Below are 13324 nucleotides of genomic sequence, written 5' to 3' on the forward strand. Positions count from 1 at the left end.
GGATGTGGATGGAGGGAGTTATAAGGCTGTGTGCACACGCTGCGGAAAAGGTGCGGATTCATCCGTGCGGATTTTGTACAATCCGCAGGTGAAACCGCAGGTCAAAAGACCTGCGGTTTTACCTGCGGATTGCTCTGCGGTTTTGCCCTGCGGTTTTTCATCTCCTCAATGGAGGAGATGGCAAACCGCAGGAGAATCCGCAGAAAGAATTGACATGTCAATTCTTTCTGCGGATTGAAAACCGCAGATAATCCGCGCGGAAAATTCCGCACCGTCTGCACTGCGGTTTTTGATTCCCATAGGGAATCATTGTACTGTACACCGCAGCAGAAACTGCTGCGGGTCCGCAGCGGCCAAAACCGCTGCGGAACCGCAGCAAAATCCGCAGCGTGTGCACACAGCCTTATTATGAGTACAGCTCTGGATGTGGATGGAGGGTGTTATTATTATGAATACAGCTCTGGATGTGGATGGAGGGATTTATTATTATGAATACAGCTCTGGATGTGGATGGAGGTAGTTATTATTATGAATACAGCTCTGGATGTGGATGGAGGAATTTATTATTATGAATACAGCTCTGGATGTGGATGGAGGGAGTTATTATTATGAATCCAGCTCTGGATGTGGATGGAGGGAGTTATTATTATGAGTACAGCTCTGGATGTGGATGGAGGGAGTTATTATTATGAGTACAGCTCTGGATGTGGATGGAGGGAGTTATTATTATGAATACAGCTCTGGATGTGGATGAAGGGAGTTATTATTATGAGTACAGCTCTGAATGTGGATGGAGGAAATTATTATTATCAGTACAGCTCTGGATGTGGATGGAGGGAGTTATTATTATGAATACAGCTCTGGATGTGGATGGAGGGAGTTATTATTATGAATACAGCTCTGGATGTGGATGGTGGAATTTATTATTATGAGTACAGCTCTGGATGTGGATGGAGGGAGAGATTATGAATACAGCTCTGGATGTGGATGGAGGGAGTTTTTATTTTGAGTACAGCTCTGGATGTGGATGGAGGGAGTTATTATTATGAGTACAGCTCTGAATGTGGATGGAGGAAGTTATTATTATGAGTACAGCTCTGGATGTGGATGGAGGGAGTTATTATTATGAATACAGCTCTGGATGTGGATGGAGGGAGTTATTATGAATACAGCTCTGGATGTGGATGGAGGAATTTATTATTATGAGTACAGCTCTGGATGTGGATGTAGGGAGAGATTATGAATACAGCTCTGGATGTGGATGGAGGGAGTTATTATGAGTACAGCTCTGGATGTGGATGGAGGGAGTTTTTATTTTGAGTACAGCTCTGGATGTGGATGGAGGGAGTTATTATTATGAGTACAGCTCTGGATGTGGATGAGGTGTTTATTATTATGAGTTCAGCTCTGGATGTGGATGGAGGGAGTTATTATTATGAGTACAGCTCTGGATGTGGATGGAGGGATTTATTATTATGAGTTCAGCTCTGGATGTGGATGGAGGGAGTTATTATTATGAGTACAGCTCTGGATGTGGATGGAGGGAGTTATTATTATGAATACAGCTCTGGATGTGGATGGAGGGAGTTATTATTATGAGTACAGCTCTGGATGTGGATGGAGGGAGTTATTATTTTGAGTACAGCTCTGGATGTGGATGGAGGAATTTATTATTATGAGTACAGCTCTGGATGTGGATGGAGGGAGAGATTATGAATACAGCTCTGGATGTGGATGGAGGGAGTTATTATCAGTACAGCTCTGGATGTGGATGGAGGGAGTTATTATTATGAATACAGCTCTGGATGTGGATGGAGGGAGTTATTATGAATACAGCTCTGGATGTGGATGGAGGAATTTATTATTATGAGTACAGCTCTGGATGTGGATGGAGGAATTTATTATTATGAGTACAGCTCTGGATGTGGATGGAGGGAGTTATTATTATGAGTACAGCTCTGGATGTGGATGGAGGGAGTTATTATTATGAGTACAGCTCTGGATGTGGATGGAGGGATTTATTATTATGAGTTCAGCTCTGGATGTGGATGGAGGGAGTTATTATTATGAGTACAGCTCTGGATGTGGATGGAGGGAGTTATTATTATGAGTACAGCTCTGGATGTGGATGGAGGGATTTATTATTATGAGTTCAGCTCTGGATGTGGATGGAGGGAGTTATTATTATGAGTACAGCTCTGGAAGTGGATGGAGGGATTTATTATTATGAGTACAGTTCTGGATGTGGATGGAGGGAGTTATTATTATGAGTACAGCTCTGGAAGTGGATGGAGTGATTTCTTTTGGTATATTTTTTGTGCCTCTTTCACCACGCACTGAATCATTCTCACCTCCGCCATTTTTGTAGCATAAATAAGGGAATCTCCAGATATTTCCCAGACCCACAATTCCTCCCACGACAGACAGTATAAACTCCACTCGGCTCCCCCATTGCCCGCGCTCCTTTAGCTCAGACTGTGGGGCTTCTTGGGTCGGAGGAGGCAGCGTCTGCTGATCACTGGTGGCCGGATCACCCTCCGAAGAGCCTAGTGACGACGACACAAACGAGGCCTCACATTTGAGTTATTACAGACATGAAGGCTGTGAATTCTGCCTGTTTCGTCCCTTTTTTTGGCGGATCCGGTTTTTTCCCTATAGACTTACATTAGCGGCGGATTTTGACTGATGGTCATCCTTTGCATCCGTTTTTTGACGGATCCGCCAAAATTTTAGCGGTTCCCGGGCGGAGCAGACGGAAACGTTCTTTTACATTGGCGGACCGCTTTTTCTGACTGCGCCTGTCCGGGAGAATTTGTCAGCGATGCATTTTAACCCTAAATGTCGTTCTAGAATCGGAGGAAAAATCTCTCTCTCTCTCTCTCGCGACGCATGTCGCTTTAAATTTCATGAACTACCAGCTCAAACAGATCCGTTCTTTCACACTCTGGCGGATTTTGACTGATGTCAAAAAACTGAAATATGAAACAGGCCTTAAAGGGGAAATCCTCCTAAAATATTCTGCCATCTTATATAGGGGGCGCTCACATCACTCAGCAATGGAGCGACAGCTCTTTGTAATCACCTCATTAATTGGGTCAGTGTGTGAGAAGAAATGATCGCTATCTCCATCCGAGGCAGCCAGTGGGATGTTTTCTGGATGCACCGTATGGCCCTATTATTATTGTGCACCGTATGGTGCAGCACAGGCTTCTAGGATGTGTGCGGTTTCTCCAAGCCTTGGAGTCCTCAGGGGCCCTGCATGGCACCATTATGCTGCCTCCATATACCAGTAGAACATATGCATACCGTGGTACTATTATTTAGCCAGTGTATAGTATTGCTGCTTGCTTTAGTCTGGTGTCATTGTGTGGGCAGTGTACGGTATTGTTATGTAATTTATTTATGGAGCTATTATGCAGGCTGGTGCTTTCATGTGCTGTCAGTATTTATTTTACTAACTTCTGTAGCGCCATTAATTCCACAGTGTTTTGCGGACAAAAGCATGACGCCTCCACGTCAGCACTGCAAAGGGATTTCTGTATTGCACTATATACTAATAATATGTGCACTATGTATTGTGTTATGAAGGCGCTCTATAGTACTGCTGTCTGCTCTCTGTATGGCACTATTATATAGGCACTATATTGTACTGTTATGTGCTCTCTGTATGGCAGCATTATATAGGCCCTATATTGTACTGTTATGTGCTCTCTGTATGGCACTATTATATAGGCACTATATTGTACTGTTATGTGCTCTCTGTATGGCATTATTATATAGGCCCTATATTGTACTGTTATGTGCTCTCTGTATGGCACTATTATATAGGCCCTATATTGTACTGTTATGTGCTCTCTGTATGGCACTATTATATAGGCCCTATATTGTACTGTTATGTGCTCTCTGTATGGCAGCATTATATAGGCCCTATATTGTACTGTTATGTGCTCTCTGTATGGCAGTATTATATAGGCCCTATATTGTACTGTTATGTGCTCTCTGTATGGCATTATTATATAGGCCCTATATTGTACTGTTATGTGCTCTCTGTATGGCACTATTATATAGGCCCTATATTGTACTGTTATGTGCTCTCTGTATGGCACTATTATATAGGCCCTATATTGTACTGTTATGTGCTCTCTGTATGGCACTATTATATAGGCCCTATATTGTACTGTTATGTGCTCTCTGTATGGCACTATTATATAGTCCCTATATTGTACTGTTATGTGCTCTCTGTATGGCACTATTATATAGGCCCTATATTGTACTGTTATGTGCTCTCTGTATGGCACTATTATATAGTCCCTATATTGTACTGTTATGTGCTCTCTGTATGGCACTATTATATAGTCCCTATATTGTACTGTTATGTGCTCTCTGTATGGCATTATTATATAGGCCCTATATTGTACTGTTATGTGCTCTCTGTATGGCACTATTATATAGGCCCTATATTGTACTGTTATGTGCTCTCTGTATGGCACTATTATATAGGCCCTATATTGTACTGTTATGTGCTCTCTGTATGGCACTATTATATAGGCCCTATATTGTACTGTTATGTGCTCTCTGTATGGCACTATTATATAGGCCCTATATTGTACTGTTATGTGCTCTCTGTATGGCACTATTATATAGGCCCTATATTGTACTGTTATGTGCTCTCTGTATGGCACTATTATATAGGCCCTATATTGTACTGTTATGTGCTCTCTGTATGGCACTATTATATAGGCAATATATTGTACTGTTATGTGCTCTCTGTATGGCACTATTATATAGGCCCTATATTGTACTGTTATGTGCTCTCTGTATGGCACTATTATATAGGCCCTATATTGTACTGTTATGTGCTCTCTGTATGGCACTATTATATAGGCCCTATATTGTACTGTTATGTGCTCTCTGTATGGCACTATTATATAGGCACTATATTGTACTGTTATGTGCTCTCTGTATGGCACTATTATATAGGCCCTATATTGTACTGTTATGTGCTCTCTGTATGGCACTATTATATAGGCCCTATATTGTACTGTTATGTGCTCTCTGTATGGCACTATTATATAGGCACTATATTGTACTGTTATGTGCTCTCTGTATGGCAGTATTATATAGGCCCTATATTGTACTGTTATGTGCTCTCTGTATGGCACTATTATATAGGCCCTATATTGTGCTGTTATGTGTTCTCTGTATGGCAGTATTATATAGTCCCTATATTGTACTGTTATGTGCTCTCTGTATGGCACTATTATATAGGCACTATATTGTACTGTTATGTGCTCTCTGTATGGCACTATTATATAGGCCCTATATTGTGCTGTTATGTGTTCTCTGTATGGCAGTATTATATAGTCCCTATATTGTACTGTTATGTGCTCTCTGTTTGGCACTATTATATAGGCCCTATATTGTGCTGTTATGTGTTCTCTGTATGGCAGTATTATATAGTCCCTATATTGTACTGTTATGTGCTCTCTGTATGGCAGTATTATATAGGCACTATATTGTACTGTTATGTGCTCTCTGTATGGCACTATTATATAGGCCCTATATTGTGCTGTTATGTGTTCTCTGTATGGCAGTATTATATAGTCCCTATATTGTACTGTTATGTGCTCTCTGTATGGCACTATTATATAGGCACTATATTGTACTGTTATGTGCTCTCTGTATGGCACTATTATATAGGCCCTATATTGTACTGTTATGTGCTCTCTGTATGGCAGTATTATATAGGCCCTATATTGTACTGTTATGTGCTCTCTGTATGGCAGTATTATATAGGCCCTATATTGTACTGTTATGTGCTCTCTGTATGGCAGTATTATATAGGCCCTATATTGTACTGTCCTGTGCTCTCTGTATGGCACTATTATATAGGCACTATATTGTACTGTTATGTGCTCTCTGTATGGCACTATTATATAGGCCCTATATTGTACTGTTATGTGCTCTCTGTATGGCACTATTATATAGGCACTATATTGTACTGTTATGTGCTCTCTGTATGGCACTATTATATAGGCCCTATATTGTACTGTTATGTGCTCTCTGTATGGCACTATTATATAGGCCCTATATTGTACTGTTATGTGCTCTCTGTATGGCAGTATTATATAGGCCCTATATTGTACTGTTATGTGCTCTCTGTATGGCAGTATTATATAGGCCCTATATTGTACTGTTATGTGCTCTCTGTATGGCAGTATTATATAGGCCCTATATTGTACTGTCCTGTGCTCTCTGTATGGCACTATTATATAGGCACTATATTGTACTGTTATGTGCTCTCTGTATGGCACTATTATATAGGCCCTATATTGTACTGTTATGTGCTCTCTGTATGGCACTATTATATAGGCCCTATATTGTACTGTTATGTGCTCTCTGTATGGCACTATTATATAGGCACTATATTGTACTGTTATGTGCTCTCTGTATGGCACTATTATATAGGCACTATATTGTACTGTTATGTGCTCTCTGTATGGCACTATTATATAGGCACTATATTGTACTGTTATGTGCTCTCTGTATGGCACTATTATATAGGCCCTATATTGTACTGTTATGTGCTCTCTGTATGGCACTATTATATAGGCCCTATATTGTACTGTTATGTGCTCTCTGTATGGCACTATTATATAGGCCCTATATTGTACTGTTATGTGCTCTCTGTTTGGCACTATTATATAGGCCCTATATTGTACTGTTATGTGTTCTCTGTATGGCAGTATTATATAGTCCCTATATTGTACTGTTATGTGCTCTCTGTATGGCACTATTATATAGGCACTATATTGTACTGTTATGTGCTCTCTGTATGGCAGTATTATATAGGCCCTATATTGTACTGTTATGTGCTCTCTGTATGGCAGTATTATATAGGCCCTATATTGTACTGTTATGTGCTCTCTGTATGGCACTATATTGTACTGTTATGTGCTCTCTGTATGGCACTATTATATAGGCCCTATATTGTACTGTTATGTGCTCTCTGTATGGCAGTATTATATAGGCCCTATATTGTACTGTTATGTGCTCTCTGTATGGCATTATTATATAGGCCCTATATTGTACTGTTATGTGCTCTCTGTTTGGCAGTATTATTTAGGCCCTATATTGTACTGTTATGTGCTCTCTGTATGGCAGTATTATATAGGCCCTATATTGTACTGTCCTGTGCTCTCTGTATGGCACTATTATATAGGCCCTATATTGTACTGTTATGTGCTCTCTGTATGGCAGTATTATATAGGCCCTATATTGTACTGTCCTGTGCTCTCTGTATGGCACTATTATATAGGCACTATATTGTACTGTTATGTGCTCTCTGTATGGCAGTATTATATACGCACTATATTGTACTGTTATGTGCTCTCTGTATGGCACTATTATATAGGCCCTATATTGTACTGTTATGTGCTCTCTGTATGGCAGTATTATATAGGCACTATATTGTACTGTTATGTCCTCTCTGTATGGCATTATTATATAGGCCCTATATTGTACTGTTATGTGCTCTCTGTATGGCACTATTATATAGGCACTATATTGTACTGTTATGTGCTCTCTGTATGGCACTATTATATAGGCCCTATATTGTACTGTTATGTGCTCTCTGTATGGCAGTATTATATAGGCCCTATATTGTACTGTTATGTGCTCTCTGTATGGCAGTATTATATAGGCCCTATATTGTACTGTTATGTGCTCTCTGTATGGCAGTATTATATAGGCACTATATTGTACTGTCCTGTGCTCTCTGTATGGCACTATTATATAGGCCCTATATTGTACTGTTATGTGCTCTCTGTATGGCACTATTATATAGGCACTATATTGTACTGTTATGTGCTCTCTGTATGGCACTATTATATAGGCACTATATTGTACTGCTATGTGCTCTCTGTATGGCATTATTATATAGGCCCTATATTGCACTGTTATGTGCTCTCTGTATGGCAGTATTATATAGTCCCTATATTGTACTGTTATGTGCTCTCTGTATGGCATTATTATATAGGCCCTATATTGTACTGTTATGTGCTCTCTGTATGGCAGTATTATATAGGCCCTATATTGTACTGTTATGTGCTCTCTGTATGGCATTATTATATAGGCCCTATATTGTACTGTTATGTGCTCTCTGTATGGCAGTATTATATAGGCCCTATATTGCACTGTTATGTGCTCTCTGTATGGCAGTATTATATTGTCCCTATATTGTACTGTTATGTGCTCTCTGTATGGCATTATTATATAGGCCCTATATTGTACTGTTATGTGCTCTCTGTATGGCACTATTATATAGGCCCTATATTGTACTGTTATGTGCTCTCTGTATGGCATTATTATATAGGCCCCATATTGTACTGTTATGTGCTCTCTGTATGGCACTATTATATAGGCACTATATTGTACTGTTATGTGCTCTCTGTATGGCACTATTATATAGGCACTATATTGTACTGTTATGTGCTCTCTGTATGGCACTATTATATAGGCCCTATATTGTACTGCTATGTGCTCTCTGTATGGCAGTATTATATAGGCCCTATATTGTACTGTCCTGTGCTCTCTGTATGGCACTATTATATAGGCACTATATTGTACTGTTATGTGCTCTCTGTATGGCACTATTATATAGGCCCTATATTGTACTGCTATGTGCTCTCTGTATGGCAGTATTATATAGGCCCTATATTGTACTGTTATGTGCTCTCTGTATGGCACTATTATATAGGCACTATATTGTACTGTTATGTGCTCTCTGTATGGCATTATTATATAGGCCCTATATTGTACTGTTATGTGCTCTCTGTATGGCAGTATTATATAGGCCCTATATTGTACTGTTATGTGCTTTCTGTATGGCAGTATTATATAGGCCCTATATTGTACTGTTATGTGCTCTCTGTATGGCAGTATTATATAGGCACTATATTGTACTGTCATGTGCTCTCTGTATGGCAGTATTATATAGGCCCTATATTGTACTGTTATGTGCTCTCTGTATGGCACTATTATATAGGCACTATATTGTACTGTTATGTGCTCTCTGTATGGCAGTATTATATAGGCCCTATATTGTACTGTTATGCGCTCTCTGTATGGCACTATTATATAGGCCCTATATTGTACTGTCATGTGCTCTCTGTATGGCAGTATTATATAGGCACTATATTGTACTGTCATGTGCTCTCTGTATGGCAGTATTATATAGGCCCTATATTGTACTGTTATGTGCTCTCTGTATGGCACTATTATATAGGCCCTATATTGTACTGTCCTGTGCTCTCTGTATGGCACTATTATATAGGCACTATATTGTACTGTTATGTGCTCTCTGTATGGCAGTATTATATAGGCCCTATATTGTACTGTTATGTGCTCTCTGTATGGCACTATTATATAGGCCCTATATTGTACTGTCCTGTGCTCTCTGTATGGCACTATTATATAGGCACTATATTGTACTGTTATGTGCTCTCTGTATGGCAGTATTATATAGGCCCTATATTGTACTGTCCTGTGCTCTCTGTATGGCACTATTATATAGGCACTATATTGTACTGTTATGTGCTTTCTGTATGGCAGTATTATATAGGCCCTATATTGTACTGTTATGTGCTCTCTGTATGGCAGTATTATATAGGCCCTATATTGTACTGTCCTGTGCTCTCTGTATGGCACTATTATATAGGCACTATATTGTACTGTTATGTGCTTTCTGTATGGCAGTATTATATAGGCACTATATTGTACTGTTATGTGCTCTCTGTATGGCAGTATTATATAGGCACTATATTGTACTGTTATGTGCTTTCTGTATGGCACTATTATATAGGCCCTATATTGTACTGTTATGTGCTTTCTGTATGGCACTATTATATAGGCACTATATTGTACTGTTATGTGCTCTCTGTATGGCAGTATTATATAGGCCCTATATTGTACTGTCCTGTGCTCTCTGTATGGCACTATTATATAGGCACTATATTGTACTGTTATGTGCTCTCTGTATGGCAGTATTATATAGTCCCTATATTGTACTGTTATGTGCTCTCTGTATGGCAGTATTATATAGGCCCTATATTGTACTGTTATGTGCTCTCTGTATGGCACTATTATATAGGCACTATATTGTACTGTTATGTGCTCTCTGTATGGCATTATTATATAGGCCCTATATTGTACTGTTATGTGCTCTCTGTATGGCAGTATTATATAGGCCCTATATTGTACTGTTATGTGCTTTCTGTATGGCAGTATTATATAGGCCCTATATTGTACTGTTATGTGCTCTCTGTATGGCAGTATTATATAGGCACTATATTGTACTGTCATGTGCTCTCTGTATGGCAGTATTATATAGGCCCTATATTGTACTGTTATGTGCTCTCTGTATGGCACTATTATATAGGCACTATATTGTACTGTTATGTGCTCTCTGTATGGCAGTATTATATAGGCCCTATATTGTACTGTTATGCGCTCTCTGTATGGCACTATTATATAGGCCCTATATTGTACTGTCATGTGCTCTCTGTATGGCAGTATTATATAGGCACTATATTGTACTGTCATGTGCTCTCTGTATGGCAGTATTATATAGGCCCTATATTGTACTGTTATGTGCTCTCTGTATGGCACTATTATATAGGCCCTATATTGTACTGTCCTGTGCTCTCTGTATGGCACTATTATATAGGCACTATATTGTACTGTTATGTGCTCTCTGTATGGCAGTATTATATAGGCCCTATATTGTACTGTTATGTGCTCTCTGTATGGCACTATTATATAGGCCCTATATTGTACTGTCCTGTGCTCTCTGTATGGCACTATTATATAGGCACTATATTGTACTGTTATGTGCTCTCTGTATGGCAGTATTATATAGGCCCTATATTGTACTGTCCTGTGCTCTCTGTATGGCACTATTATATAGGCACTATATTGTACTGTTATGTGCTTTCTGTATGGCAGTATTATATAGGCCCTATATTGTACTGTTATGTGCTCTCTGTATGGCAGTATTATATAGGCCCTATATTGTACTGTCCTGTGCTCTCTGTATGGCACTATTATATAGGCACTATATTGTACTGTTATGTGCTTTCTGTATGGCAGTATTATATAGGCACTATATTGTACTGTTATGTGCTCTCTGTATGGCAGTATTATATAGGCACTATATTGTACTGTTATGTGCTTTCTGTATGGCACTATTATATAGGCCCTATATTGTACTGTTATGTGCTTTCTGTATGGCACTATTATATAGGCCCTATATTGTACTGTTATGTGCTCTCTGTATGGCAGTATTATATAGGCCCTATATTGTACTGTCCTGTGCTCTCTGTATGGCAGTATTATATAGGCCCTATATTGTACTGTCATGTGCTCTCTGTATGGCAGTATTATATAGGCCCTATATTGTACTGTTATGTGCTCTCTGTATTGTCCTACTTTGTATCCTCTACAAGGATCTATGATGTGATGTATAAGGGCCATACAATGTAGACACTGCACTGTGCTTTTATGTTTTGTCTGGTAGTTTACTGTCGGCACCATATGGCAGTGTTATGCTTTCCATTTGGTGCCATTATGGCGATGCTGCATGGTGCTCGTCTGTGCTTTCTGTATGCTGCTATATACCACTGTGATTTCAGCGAGAAGTGGCGCTATGTAGCCTTTATGGGAAATATATATTATAAAAGCTTCTTACCCTTCATCTGCCCACATGGAGCTGCCATCTCCACTGCATCCAAACTCTTCTGAAAACTTGTTTGGTGGCAATCCATCCTCCTCCCTCGGGCACAGGCGACGGTGGCAGCAAGAAGGAGGAGACCCATGGAACTGTATGCGTTGTCTTGGCTGCCCTATATACACGCTCTATGGTACCTTGTGTATGGCTATATGGTGGGCACCATGGGCAGTGTGGCACTAGCTGAGCTTCTGCGCACATCAGCTGAACACCAGCAATGTATTCAGCTGTAGTTATCTCGACTGTGAATTGCCTGTTCTTCAAAATTATTATTGATATTATTCTCTAATCCTTTCATCAGAACCATTGCTCACTTCCTCCTCTGATACTTTTATTAAAACAATTCTTCACATCCTCCTTTCATCAGGCAAATGATTGCATCCTCTTCTGATCTTTTCATGAAACCGATGCTTTCTATTCTCTTCTGCTGTTCTGATGAGAACAATTCTATGTATCCTCCTCTGATTCTTTTATCAGAACGATTCTTCACATTCTCCTCTACTACTTCCATCATCACCATTCCTTACTCCCCTGATCTTTTCATAAGAAGGATTCGTCACATCCTCCTCTACTCTTCTCATCAGAACAATTCCTTACATCCTCCTCTGATCCATTTTTTAGAACGATTCTTCAAATTACCATCTGATCTTTTTTTATCAGGACTATATCTCACCTCCTTCTCTTATCTTTTATAAGAACTATTCTTCATATTCCTCTTCCTCTGATCCCTTTTATCAAAATGATTATTCACATCCTCCTTTGATTCTTTTTCATCAGAACGATTCTTCATGTCTTCCTTAAATCACTTTTATTAGACTGATGCATCTTATCCTCCTTTATTTTTTTTCCCATCAGTTCTTCGCATCCTCCTCTGATCCCTTTTGTCAGAACGATTCATGACAGCTTCCTCTTATTGATGCTTCAGTCCAATTCTTCGCATCTTCCACTGACCACTTTAGGTGATAAGTTTTTTCTGTCCGCAAGATTCCCTTTCACTGTATGTTTTTTATTGGTCAGGCCTTTCTAGTTATATGCTCCACACCACTGCAACAGCCAATCACCCCACAAGTTTGATGGATTTTGAAAACTAGGCCCTCCTGGAAGTACTTTCCTCTAAGTCACTCCAATAATTTAGGTTTCACCATCTCTTGTGGATTCACAGTGAAACTAATCCACAGAAAGTGATCACTTGATTTCATTTTTGATAAAATAAAAGAAGCGTAAAATCCATCCCAAGGTGGACCCAAATCAGGCTGGGCCTAACTTCTAGTACCAAGACCTTACCATGTGTCAAAAATGACTTCAGTGTGAATAAGACCCAAAAAGCCGTATAGGCTTCCGGATCCAGACGATAACATTAGGCAATCCACTGATCTTCAAGGAAATGATTTCAAAACTTCCCAGACAGGTTTTCTTCCACTGTCTCCGTACATACTATGTGCAGCCGATGTGTTACCTTAGATGCCTTATCATTCTCATACCTGTTCCTCTCTCTTGCACGTATGGCGAAGCGCGCAGGTCTGACTGTCATTATTATTA

The 13324-nt window shown here is 39.6% G+C and overlaps 1 protein-coding gene across 2 annotated transcripts in view; it reads right to left on the reverse strand.

Moving 5' to 3' along the window:
* Positions 1–12090, reverse strand: part of LOC141048516 (sodium- and chloride-dependent betaine transporter-like) — a 35809-nt gene extending 23719 nt beyond the window's left edge. Inside the window, exons 1-2 of one of the 2 annotated variants that reach the window (XM_073544191.1) lie at positions 11747–12090; positions 2352–2546 (exon numbers count right to left, since the gene is read on the reverse strand). In XM_073544191.1, coding sequence (XP_073400292.1) covers positions 2352–2546; positions 11747–11873 — 322 coding nt within the window. In that variant the 5' untranslated portion in view covers positions 11874–12090. The remainder of the gene's footprint in view (positions 1–2351; positions 2547–11746) is intronic. The other variant, XM_073544192.1, reaches the window with a different exon arrangement.
* Between the last annotated feature and the right edge of the window lie 1234 nt (positions 12091–13324).

Source organism: Dendrobates tinctorius, unplaced genomic scaffold (assembly GCF_039654945.1).
Source record: "Dendrobates tinctorius isolate UK_male_01 unplaced genomic scaffold, ASM3965494v1 ptg000136l, whole genome shotgun sequence".
In the NCBI taxonomy this organism is placed as follows: Eukaryota; Metazoa; Chordata; class Amphibia; order Anura; family Dendrobatidae; genus Dendrobates; species Dendrobates tinctorius.